This window comes from Gossypium hirsutum, chromosome A04 (genome assembly GCF_007990345.1).
Source record: "Gossypium hirsutum isolate 1008001.06 chromosome A04, Gossypium_hirsutum_v2.1, whole genome shotgun sequence".
In the NCBI taxonomy this organism is placed as follows: Eukaryota; Viridiplantae; Streptophyta; class Magnoliopsida; order Malvales; family Malvaceae; genus Gossypium; species Gossypium hirsutum.
Genome location: NC_053427.1, coordinates 63,133,337 through 63,146,891, shown reverse-complemented (window position 1 = coordinate 63,146,891; position 13,555 = coordinate 63,133,337). Strand labels below are relative to the sequence as shown.

Here is a 13,555-nt window from a genome sequence, read left to right as displayed (position 1 = left end):
AAACATAAATAATATATGAAATAGTAACATATAAACAAAATCTCAAAATAAATAATAAAAAAATAGTAAGTGATATATGCAACAATATATGTTAATCTAAATAAATGATATACATGAAATAAAAAAAATTCAGTGTAAATAAAGTATATATATAAATACTAATATATGAAAGTTTTTAAAATAAATGAAATATATAATTTATGATAGGGTCCTTTAAAGAAAGAAATTATATATATAAATAGATTTAAAGGAAGATATATATACATATATATATACACGTAAATACATTTAAAAGAAAATATTTACATAAAATAATATGAAATCAATAATATATATTTTGAATAAAAAATAATTATGTAAATGTATGTATAATAGCATTAAATTAAATGTCATGTAAATCTTTAAAACATAGAAGAATATAAAGGAAGATTTAAAAAAATAGTAAAATAAAACAATTGAAAAAAAAACGAAAATGAATGTATAAAATGACAAACTAGAACAGTGCAAAATCAAGAAGACAATTCAAGATGATATGTTAAAACAATCTCTAAAGGATGAATAATAAATAAATTTTAAAAATAAAAGGAGTAAAAAACACAAGCTGATGATAAAAAAAACAAAAAAAAACCAATTGAAATAAAAATAAAATTAAAAGGACAATTTACAAATAAACAAAAGTAATAAAACAGAATTAAGGATTTTAACATAACGCATACAAACAAAAAGGAATTAAAAGCACAATTAACCCAGATTCTTGAACGCAGCGCTTCAACGTTGACCAAACTGTAACGGTGCATAAATCCCAGGGAAGATTTGAAAAAACGAAAGTCATACAAAAATGGCCTAATCAAATGAGGACACAAAAACGAGGAACCAGTTGTGAAATTTACCCATTTAGGGTGAAAATGCACAAATTCACCCATTTAGAGCGCCGTTTGATTTGTTTCTTTTTTAACCAAAAAAAAAATCATTAAAACTCATTTACTGCTTAAAAACAAAGGATATTCCATCTTTGAACCACCCCTTGTTCTTCGACAGATCAAAGAGAAGCAGCTCAACCGCCATTTTGAGCCAAGCTTCGATTTTAGAGAGGGCTTCTCCGGGCCACGTCGGTGGGTTCAGGTAAGATCTTTCTCCTTTTCCTTTTTTATATTTTCGTATGTATGGAAAGAAATAAAAAAACGAAAAGAATGAAATTTTATGTATCTTTTGTATTTCGTCTCCCCTTTTACAATGATTTTGTTTCGGCCTTTATAGCTGAAAAGGAAAAAAAACAAAACAACTTACTCCTATTTCGTTGCACTTTCTGGTACTGCTTCCTATTTTTTCGTAGGTATGGAGGCGCGAGCGTAACACCTACATGGAGCGAACGTGGAGGCGCGAAATGCGGGTGTGGTGTGAGGGTGGAGGCGGCGCCGGCCAAAGGGAGTGCCTAAGTGCTAGGGTTTGCTGTTTCTGGAAAAAAACTTTGGGCCATAGTATTGGGCTTAAGGTTTTGGGTTAGTTTGGGGTTTGTATTGGGTTTGTTATTTAGTGACTTGGGTCGGGTAATTTTGGCTCATTACAAAGTTAATTCAATTTAATAACAAGAGTAATCAATAACTCAATCCTCCATTGATTCATATAAAATATAATATTTTTCTTATTCACAATTTCAATATGATATCCATAATAGTGAATATATTTGAAAACTAATGGATTAATCATCACAAATTTTGTACTTTTTCAATATTGATATATTAGCTTTTCTAAAGCTTTCAACTAATTTTGTATTATCAAATATTGTAATAATATTTGTTTGTTTCAGTACTGAATAAGATAAATATTTTCTATCTGTAATGATAGAATTCATTACTACATTCTCATATATTTCTTCGAAGAATATTAACAGAAACAAAATATTTGAGCATACAATAAAAATTATATTCACTTTTAATATTAATATAAAACTTAAAAGATAAGTATTTTAAAAAAAAATTAATTGTATTATGTATATAAGCATTCTAAAAAAATTTTTAATTTCCTTTCAAAAATTTTATTTTTATTTAATAAATTATTCTCATTAAATTCACATTCGCATAAAACATAAATTAATTTAAAATTTCAAAAGAACTTCTATAAGTAAAAGAATCATGGAATTTATTTAACTACAAAAAATAATATAAGAGTTAAATTAAACAATAAGGAACTTTTTTAATATATTAGTCAAATTATACATTAATGAAATCAGAAGATGATGATCCGATCCCATTAAAGCTTAAAAGAAAGTTTCTTTTTCTGAATTTTCCAATTTTTTTTTAAAAGATGTAATAGGTTATTGTAATTTTTATAAATTTAAAATTTAATCATTTTAAGTTTTTTTATTTTATTTTTTTATATTTTTGAATTTACATCTAGTTATTAATACTGTTATTTTTTTTGTTAGTATAAAAAATATAGTGTTAACAATTCGACCTGAATTTTAAAATTTTAAAATTAAATAGATTAAATTTTTAAAATTAAGAACTCATATGATGACCTAATGATTAAAGGTGCTATTGTCTCAATGTGACTTGAGTTCAAACCGTACTAATCGTGTTCGTTGTTCTGTTATTAATTTTCAAAAAAAAAGTTTTCTAAATATAAATTTTAAATTTATAACATATTTTAAGATTAATTGTTTTTCAACAAGTTTCTTCTACTCAGATGCTTCATCGTCGGTGTCCAAAACCAATAATAACCCACCAAATGTACCTAAAACTTTTTTTTTTTTTAAGAACTAAAAAAACTTTTGTCTCGTTGATTTTAGACCTCCTTAAATATAATCTCTTAGACTCAGTTTCTTTTTAATTAAAAATCCGAAATAATATTTTCTTACTCTGTAAGGAACAAATAATCTTTTCTTCGTCTACGACTCTAACGCTGTTTTTCATTTTTTTTTTGGTTTCTATTTATTGGGTTGATTGATTATCCAACGATCAACAAGCCACCCGCTTGCGAGCTATGTTCAGGTTCTGGTATGTTTTCTTTGTTACCTCTTTAATCTCTCTTGATTTATTTGGATTATTGGATTCTATTATTTCGTTTTTTTTCCGATTCAGCCTTATTTTGAGGGGGGGGGGTTTCTTATATAAATTGCCTGCGAATTTGACTAATTTCACTTGGATTTGTGACTTCGATCGAACTTTCTTCAGAATTTCTTTTTATTAATATAATTGTGGGTTTGCTGGATTTTGGGAAATTTGTTTCCTATTAATTCTTTTTTCTTTGGAATTTTAATGTGTATTGTATTTTTAGAATCACCGTTTCCTTCCTTTTGGGCGTATTAAGAGGCTGTTCGATCATCAAAGAAACTAAAATTTGTGCTAAAGGAAAGCTGGGTTATTATATTTTTTTTAAAGTGATAAACATGTTTCAGAAACTGCAGCTAAACCAAAAGTGTCCGCTCTTCTTCCTCCTTTTGGCTGTTGTATGAAATAGAATAAATGTGGGATTTAGTCGGTAATATCTATTTTCATGAAGTTGGATTTCAGATGAGCACATCTTAATTGCTCATCATGGTAGGGCAAGTCTAAAGTGTAGACATGTTTCATGATGCTGGTTTTACATAGAGCATCTCTTAATTGCTCATCATGTTAGGGCAAGTCTAAATTGTGGACATGTTTCATGAAGTTGGGTTTACATAGAGCATCTCTTAATTGCTCATCATGTGAGGGCAACTGTGGACATGCTTCATGCGTTTTTGGTGCTATTACTCTGTCGTTTTAATATGCTCCGGCAGTATATGCGCCTTATGTTGGATTATCTCAATAGGGGTAACTCTGTCAAATGGTCAATAAATTGTATCATTGTTTAATACCATTCCTACTACTACTACTCAAAATCCCAAACCCTTAAATCAGAGGAAAATACAATCTTAAGTGCACTTGGACCAACGTTTTTCGAATTGCTGCAATAGCAACAATGTCAAATGAGAAAATGGCATTTCTAAATGCTGTGAAGCCACTAAAGTTGTGTTGTAGTTGTACTTGTGCAGTAATGATCAAAAGTTAAAACTTGATAGCGATATTTCTAACTTCAGCTGGAGTTTTTTATTTTTTTCACTCACATGCTTTGTGACATTTATATTTGGTTGCACTAAAATTTTGATCATGATGCAGGGGTTCACAGGAGCAACAAGCTCAGCCACGTCCACAAGAGGGTTCTTCACATTCTTGGTATCCTCCTCCTGGTGTTAGCTCCACAAATTCTTCCCGGCCTTCAACGCCAGGTAGCAGTGCATCTAACAGCTTCAACTTACAGAGGCCTTCAGAAAGGCCACATTCTCCCTCGCAAGTTTCACCCTCTGAAGCTGCAGGAATCATTGCTCTTTTAAAGGACAAAAGGTTAGATGTCTGGTTTTTGCACTCCAGTCCACCTTGCTATTGGCAAGGAAATCTTCATTTCCTTCTATGAAAGAAATTTAAGATTCTTATTCCTTATTGCTTTTGTGCTTTACTAATGATCGATTATGCTCTTTTATTCATTTTATCCATCTTCCCTTTTTTATTATTTGCATTTGTGGCTTCTTAAATGTTGGGTACTTACAGAAGTAAAAATGCTTGTTTTAATTAATAGCGCATCTTGCAACTCCTAATCACTCTCTTATTTTCTTAGTGTTGATGAATTACGGAAGCTTTTGTCTGACAAGGATGCTTACAATCAGTTCTTACTATCAGTTGACCAGGTTAAAATCCAAAACAATGTGAGTAGTAAAAAATTGAGCTTATTTTATTTGATCTCACCTTTTCAAATGAAGAATTATGCTCTTTTTGTTTTTCTTTCTTTGCGCCTTGTCATGTGTTCTTGGCTTGTGGATCTCTCCTCTAGTCTCAAGTCATATGGTTTGGCTTTAGTCTATAGCATAAACTAGTGTTTTGATTAACTGCTGAGTTTGATGAGATAGCCTATTGCTAATCCTAAAATCAAAACATTTGGGGGACAAGGGATGAGCTCAAACTCGAAACATTTGACTGTTAAGGGGTCATTCAGATTATTGGCTTATACTGCCGGTTTTTTGTGCTGGTATTATAGAACTATCAAGATTACCAGCTTAATAGTAAGCCCCCAGGTGCATAGCAGTAGGGAGCTAGGTTCTTATAATGTGTTTCTTTTTGGAAGTTAGTGGTGCTTTTTCCTCTTTATTAGGGATTATTCCACAATGGTTGTTGAAAGATCTGCATATATGCTGCCATGCACAGAATTCGACCAGATAATGTTCGAAGCTCAACTCTAAATATTGAGTTAATCCCCCCCCCCAAAAAAAAGAAAAAAAAAAACAAAACAAAACAAAAAAGGGAGAGGCAAAGATGTTCTCATGGTTGTGTTGGTCTTGGAGATAATCTTATGTTTAAAAATAACTAGTATTAAACCCATAATCTTATGTTAGTTAACCCTTGTTTCTTTCATTCGGGTGTGCTTAAAAATATCAGCACAACTCCACTAACTAGAACCTTTCTCAGGGTTCAGTTTTCATATTAATTGTACACTGTTCCAGTTGCTTGTTGGTATTATGATCTGGTTGCTCTTTTAGTAATCTGATGTCTATGAATGCCATTGGATCCGGGTACAGAAGCATGCATTGAGAAGACCTTGTTTGTCATTACCATATATTTCATCATTTCTTTCACTTCTTACTTTGTTTTTATGACTTTTATCAGATAAGAGACGAACTTCGGAAGGAGACTTTGCAGCTTGTAAGTGAGTTCTATGAATCTTTGATAATTATGATAGTGTCAGAAGCTTCATAGATAGAAATGTGCTTCATGCTGATTTTTATTACCTTAATAAACAGGGAACAATTTGGATAAAGAACCACAAATAATGGAACTAAGAAACCAGGTCAGATATCCAGAATATTTTATATTCGTCTTTGCCATTGATTAATCTTATTAGAAAATCAACTGTAAAACTTTTTGTTCCGTTTTTGAAAACAGTGCAGGATTATCTGGACAACAGAGCTTGCCGCAGCTTTGGAAAAACTAAATGATCTTGAGAGGCAGAAAGAAGAGATCCTGAAGTTCTACTCCCCAGCATCGTTTATCAACAGGCTTCAAGGTAAATGTTAGTGAAAATACCCGAAGGCTTCGGCTCAAAATCATTGATAATAGAATAAAATAGGGTGGTTTCCTTCCTCTTTGTAGATGCAATGAATGAGACAGATAAGGAATCAGAAATGGTGAACAGGCAACTCCTTGAGAAGGAGATAGATCTGGGGACTTTCGTGCAGAAGTATAAGAAGCTCCGGACTAGTTACCACTGCCATGCTCTCATCCACCTTGCACAGCTAAAACATCTCCTATCTGATGATGGAAACAGGTGGAGATGTTTGTTGATTTGTATACCTTAAGATTTGAGAGGAGATTATGTTGGCTGTTGTTGGTGAAACGAAAAGTTCATACATTCTCGCTTTGTTTTAGGCGAAAAGTCCAAAGTAAACCTATAAACTTTTTCTTATCAATTAAATCCTTTGTGGTTTTGTTGTGTTTGATTTGATCATTCTGCATTGTTCTTGTTCTCAGCTATGTTGAGAAGAAAGGCATAGTTATCTAGTAGATGTAAATATTTATACATGGATTTGTATACGGCAGTATGTTTATGTTTTCGTTTTCTGTATATGGATTAGTTACTCTCCTTTACGTCCGATCAGTTGCTTTAAACCTCTTTTTTACCGCTAGCGTTAAGGTTTCAGGTAGTTGTCATCTGTGGCATTGACATTGTTTTGAAGTGAGCGGCGTGGGATAAGGACAGTGTGCTATCATGCTCAGCTTGTTGAAGGGTTACAGGAAAAGTTATATGAAGAGATAAGTTATTTGTAAAATTATTTAATGAAATAGGTCAAATTTTACAGGAATAAGATAGAAAAGTCGTCATGTGAGTGGTGACTACAGAACTTGTCAATTTCAGCCATTTTAGGAAGCCTCTGTTCGGGCATTATGGGTAGTTAGCGTTACGAGTGGTGAAGTTAAAACTAATGTGTTTGAATTTAAATATAATAATAGCGGTAAGGTGGGAATTGACTATTAAGAGCATTAGTTCGTAATATGATATATAAAACTATTATATGTATATTAAAATTTTAATTATTTGATTCTCAAAAAATTATATTATTTAAAACTGTTTATATTAAATAATAATCAAAATTATATTTGTGATAATACAATTTATATATTTATTAATTTATTATATAAAAATAAAGTTTATATAATAAGATCATTTATTAAAATTTTTTATACCACTTTTAATGAAGGCCCAATCATCAAATCTTTTATCTTGGAAACAAGTCAAACCCTTAAAAATAGAGCAATGTTATAGACGGAAAAATCGTCTTCACTGGAGGGGCTTCTTTTTCCTACTGATACTTTTAGCTCCAATGGAAAATCTGTGGTGAGAACTTTTAACCACTCCACATCATGAAACACTCACACGAAAATAGTGCAATGCTTTCAATATTCCATCTCACCATGGATGTTTTTGCATTCAAAGGGAGCGTCATTTCTATCTGTAGATTTCTATAGTTACCTTTTTAGCTTGACGTATTTCTTGATATGCATGATTTTACTGTGTTTCATATATTTTTTCTTTATTTCACATGGACTTGGTAAGTTCTTTTACTTTTACCCTTTTTTTCTAAAAAAAAAAGATTATAATGATGAATAGGAGTTCAAATTCAAACATCTCAACAAGAACTATCACTTTTAACCTTTCATTAAATATTATTATATAAAATGTTCTATAGATATATTGAACCAATTTAAAAATTTACATACATAATAAATATAATTTTGAAAAATTCAATTAGGAAATCGTAAAAATATTAATCGATTACAAAAAGATAGAGAAAAGTGTAAAACTATTTAATGACAGATAGATTATTAATATTTGATAATTAAAATAAAAATAAAAGAAGTAAAAACTATTACAGAATAAACATTAAAAGGTGCCTCAAAATCATTAGAAGAAAATACATGATAAAACATTAAAAATAGCTACTAAATGGACCAACAACTGGAAAAAAGCATTTTTCATAATTGAAGTTGAATTAAAGAGGGGTGAATGTGACTATTTTACCTATAAATGTCCATTTCCAATTTTATTTATAGAAATGGATCATTTTTTTATTATTTACCAAAAATGGCTAAAAATGACAAAACGCGTCCACGTAGGAGCGTTTTTGGGTGAAATTTCAGCAAAAAGCACCCTTAGAGGAGCGATTTTGCCATGTCAACAGCAAACGCGCTGACGTGGAAGCGTTTTACTAACGCGGCAAAATCGCTCCCCTAGTGGCGCATTTTGCTCCATGTTTTTTTCCCCAACTGCTATTTGATTTTTTGACCGTTGGGGGTTCCAACGGTCAAAAAAAATATAAAACCCCCCTCCTATATTTTTCACACAATATTTCTTCAAAATTTGGCAAAAAAGCTCTCAAATTTCTCCCTAAATTTATCAAAGCTCTCATATTTCTCTTTAAATTTCTCAAAGCTCTCTTTAATTAATTATTTCTTTTATTTTTTTCTAAATTATTATTATTTTTTATACTTTCAAAAATATTTGGTTGTGTTAGAAATAACCGAGGAATTAATTCATCTCAATCATAAACATATCTCCGTCGAACAAATGAAAATGTTAAGGGTTAATTTTAATTTTTGAATATTATTTAATATTTTTTTATTTATGTAATTTTAATTAATTTTTATTTTGTAATTTTTTATAATAGTCTGTAGATCGAGTGTTACAATGTTATATTCGTATTATGTCTGGTCCTCCATCACCGTTGATAGAAAATTACTTGAGGGAAGTGGGTTTTTGGCACGTGGCCACTATAGGCCGTTGGTGCAAGTTGGACCCGAAACTCATCAGCGCGTTAATAGAGAGGTGGAGACCCAAGATGCACACATTTCATCTTCCATGTGGACAGTGTACCATCACTTCAGAGGATGTGCAATTACAATCGGGATTACCGGTGGATGGGTTTGCACTCACTGGGTCTGTTTAATTTGCTGATTGGGGAGCCATATGCTGCGATCTTTTGGGTGTGATTCTGAATAATATTTACGGAGGTCAGATCGAGATAAGCTGGTTACGAGACACATTCCTGGAGCCGAGGAATGATTCGACTGAAGTAGAAAGAATACGATATGCTTGGGCATAATCCTTGAGATGATTAGAAATTATTTGATGCTGGACTTGTCACGAAACCTCATACATCTGAGGTGGTTGCTGAAACTCATTGATTCTAGAACAGCTGGTGAATTTAGTTGGGGGTCTGCCATGTTAGCAACATTGTATTAGAAGATGTGCGGGGCAACGCCACCAAATAAAGCCAAAATTGAAGGTTGCCTATCATTACTACAATCATGGGCTCGGTTTTGCTTTCCATTTTTACATCCTCGAGTGAACCACCCATATACATTCTCACTCATAACGAGGTAAAATTTATATTTGATTTTACAATTATTACATAGATTTAAAATAAAATTGTATGCTAAAAAATTATTTAATTAAGTGGAACCATTCGGCGAGTTATGTTGGAATATCTACCGCTCTTGAAGATATACGGCTTCTATTAGACCAATGGTCGGAAGTGCAAGTAAGTGTTAAATTAAATATATATACATAAAATAGTCGTTTCATATTTAGTATTTAGTATTTAGTATTATGTATATAACTAATATTTTTATCACGTTCATATAGTTTCAATGGACACCATACGAGGATTCGACAATTCGGGCAGTAATTCCGGATGAATTCTTTCAAAATCCGAACATTTGGCATGTTAATGTCCCATTGGTCAACTATGCTACTGTTGAGATGCACCAGACGAATAGAGTGTTTTAGCAATTTGGATTTCGATAACCGGTTTTCGAGGCACCTGAGGTTCTCGATGATGAGCACAAAATCGACTTACGGCAATCGAATACAAATTGGTCGGTATTCTTCTTGGAATATATTAAAATTTGAGAAATCAGTATGATCATATACCTACTTGCTAACCGATCATCGTTCCAGAGTTAGTTTGTACGCCGAATTACATGCCATGGTTTAGGATCCACGGCAAGCCATATTTGCTGTCGGAAGAGCAGAGGCATCGAAAAATTCGTATCTGTAACACCCCTCGCCCTTATCCGGCGCCGGGATAGGGTTCGAGGTGTTACCTGACTTAAACTCAACCAACTATATAAAACCGGGTTGTAAAATTTTGATCAATTTAAAGCTTTTCATTTCACATACATTTTGTCCCTTAAACGTGCTCACGAGGCCCAAAACATGCATTAGAGGCGGTTCGGAACTAAACCGAGAACTTAAGAAAAACTTGAAAAATTTCATGCTTTAAGGCTCCACACGCCCGTGTGGGTATAGACCGTGTAGTCACACATGCCCGTGTGGCTTGGGACATGCCTGTGCCCTTAGCCTGTGTGCAACACTGACTTTAAAACGCGGCCATGTCACACGCCCGTGTGACCTACCCGTGTACTAAACAGACATAAAATTTTAAGTGTAGGGGATGCACGGTTGGACAACACGCCCATAGGGTAGACCGTGTGTCAAACACGGTCTAGAAACACACCCATGTGTCTACTCGTGTGGACAATTACTAGGCTATTTTCCAAGCCATTTGTCACCCTCAAAATATATGCACATATACTTATCCAATAACATACAACATGGCATAAATGAGCTCTTAAACATCTACAAACATGTTATGCTCATGTCAATTTCTTAAGCAATAAATATCATAGAATTTACTCACATCATTACCACATACTTGTCATAACTATCATTATGTCACAAACCTCATGTCCATCACTAAACATGCATAATCATATCCACAGCCCATTCATGAGGCATTATTAACTATTTACCAATCACTTAATCTTGCATCAGTTACTAACTCATCAATGAATCTCAATTCAATCTCTAGGCATACATGCTGTAAGCCACATCGCAAGAGATAATAACATACATGCATAAGAATAATCATATAGGCCCATAACGTCATTAGCCAACATAAGATAATTTACATGACTACATACTACCTTAATAACAAGCCAATGCCTTTGGCTGAATCATAATATCACATACTCAACATTAAAACCCTATACATGCCATAGACTCGAAACACTAGGATTTACTTACGCTGATAGTGTTAACTCGACAGTGTGATAATATCTCTGACGGCCTCCAACCCGAGCTAACCTAGAAACCTTAAGGAACATGAGAAATAAAGGGAGGGTAAGATTTACGCTTAGTAAGTTCATATGAAAACAATAAGCAACTCATTAACATGTTTTATCAATGTTTACAACATATTCTCAAGCTCACGATAAGTGGTCTTCCTGATAAATAGTCACTAAATTATTTATATCTGCAGCTACGAAACTACAAATTAAGTTCTGTTAATTTTCCTTGAAACTAGACTCATGTACCTTTCTACCATAAAATTTCCAGAATTTTTGGTTTAGCCAATTAGTACATTTTATTCCTCAAAGTTACCCCTAATTCACTGTCTGACAGTTCAGACCCTTTTGCACTAAAGTTCAATTATCTCATAGCACAGGACTCGAATAATGTTCTTGTCTATTTCTCTTGAAACTAGACTCATTAAGGATTCTAAGAATATAAATAATAACTCAACCATTTTTTTAAAATTTATAATTATTTTCTCAAATCAAAACAGGGGATCTCGAAGTCATTTTGACTTTGTCCCCATGCAATTTCAAATATCTCATTATAGGAAATTCTTTTGCTTACATGGTTTCTTTTATAAGAAACTAGACTCAATAATATTTATTCTAACATTTTATTCAGCTTCTAAATAATTTACACTATTTTTAGTGTATTTTCAAAGTTACACCACTGCAGTAACCCAACTCTGTCAAGGCTAAGTTACTCATTCATGATCATTGTTCACAAAATTAATACAACATCGTTTCATCCATCATGGTAAGAACACATATTTATGCATCATAGATCATCACATATCAAGACATTCTCATAAGCTTAGTGTACATACCTGCACAACTCGTAACATAACTTAAGTATCCTCGGATTACCCGTTGAACGTTTGGAATACTAATCGGATACTCGGAAAAACCTTTGCACTTAAGTGCCTCAATTGTAGCTAAAGCTACCTCATATCTCATGACATTTAAATGCTTACTCTCGAGCTAGTCATCTAGACTCATAATTCCTAGTGACATGTCACTCGTATCCTATTCTATCCTAAGGTTCAAATGGGATTTTCCTCGCCTATTAAGGCTTTGTCTTATCATATTTCTATTAATCACATACACATTAATATTTGTACAATTCATGTAATGATAACATTTAAATACATGTATAGCATGGTATTATTTACATACGAACTTACCTCGATACCACAAAGGTGAAAAAGACGTAATCATCCATAAATCGATTTTCCCCGTTCTAGGCCCAAATCACATTTTTCAACATCTAAAACATTACATTTAGCTAATTAAAACAATGTACTGATCAAATTAGTCCATTGGCACACTTTGGCAAAATTTACAATTTTGCCCCTCTATTTTTCCAAAATTACCAAATTACCCCTAGGCTCAAAACAAGATTTTTATTCAATTTCTATACTTCTTAAGCCTAGATAAACCATTTTCATAACTATAGCAACTCACAAAAATCATTATTACACACATTAACAACCCATTTTACAACTTTGCATAATATCCTTTTTAAGGTATTTTCATGCAAATTTCCTTCACAAAAGTTGTTTATTAGACAACTATAGCTCATATTCTTCCATAAAAACTCAGCATCCAACACATATACATTCATGGCAAAACCCTAGAATCTTTATCATTTTGCAAACTAGACCCCTCATTTGAAAGCTTATGCTTTAGGGGTTCCAAAAATGTAAAAATCATCAAGAAATAACCAAAGATTACTTACTTGTTAGGGCTTAAAGTTGCTGAAAGTTTAAAGTTCAAAACCCCCATTCTTTGCTTCCATTTTCGTAAGGAAGAAGAAGAAATGAAAGAGAAAATGACATTTTATTTCTTTTTTCTTATTTTATTGCAAATTAGTCAAAATAAAACACCTAAAAGCCACAAATTTTGGCTTTTTGACCAATTGGTCTCCCCTTGGCCGGCCACACACTTAAAAAGGGTCTAATTGCCCTTTAAAGGCCTCCAATTTTAGTTCTCTATTCTATTAACACATTTAGGCATTAACACACAACTTTTACATTTTACGCGATTTAGTCCTTTTTCGAAATTGGACTAGAAATCGCTAAAATTTACTTATCAAAATTTACACGCACCTATAAAATTATATTATAACACATAAAATAATACTAAAACATTTTCTCCGCGGCCTCGGAATAGTGGTCCCGAAACTACTATTCCGACTAGGCCCAAAATCGGGCTATTACAATATCGAAAGGGAACGACGGGGCCCTTTAAATCCAAGGAGAAGGGATGACAGCATGGGCCCATCAACAGCACCTACACAATCACCAAGCCTAACGCCTCAACTGACGACATCCACACCACAGCCCCTTCAG

General features: G+C 32.6%; 1 protein-coding gene across 1 annotated transcript; it reads left to right on the top strand.

The window, feature by feature from the left end:
* The first annotated feature begins 816 nt into the window (after positions 1-816).
* On the top strand, positions 817-6,622 carry LOC107931520 (vacuolar protein-sorting-associated protein 37 homolog 1). The gene is made up of 8 exons (XM_016863430.2): positions 817-1,122; positions 1,334-2,996; positions 4,140-4,364; positions 4,636-4,723; positions 5,679-5,718; positions 5,813-5,859; positions 5,955-6,075; positions 6,162-6,622. The coding sequence occupies exons 2-8, from the start codon at positions 2,983-2,985 to the stop codon at positions 6,365-6,367; spliced, it is 741 nt and encodes a 246-aa protein (XP_016718919.2). The 5' UTR covers positions 817-1,122; positions 1,334-2,982; the 3' UTR covers positions 6,368-6,622.
* The last annotated feature ends 6,933 nt before the right edge of the window (positions 6,623-13,555 follow it).

Coding starts and splice junctions, on each gene's coding strand:
- LOC107931520 (XM_016863430.2), top strand. Junction 4,365..4,635: donor GCTCTTTTAAAGGACAAAAG/GTTAGATGTCTG, acceptor TTATTTTCTTAG/TGTTGATGAATTACGGAAGC. Junction 5,719..5,812: donor GGAGACTTTGCAGCTTGTAA/GTGAGTTCTATG, acceptor CTTAATAAACAG/GGAACAATTTGGATAAAGAA.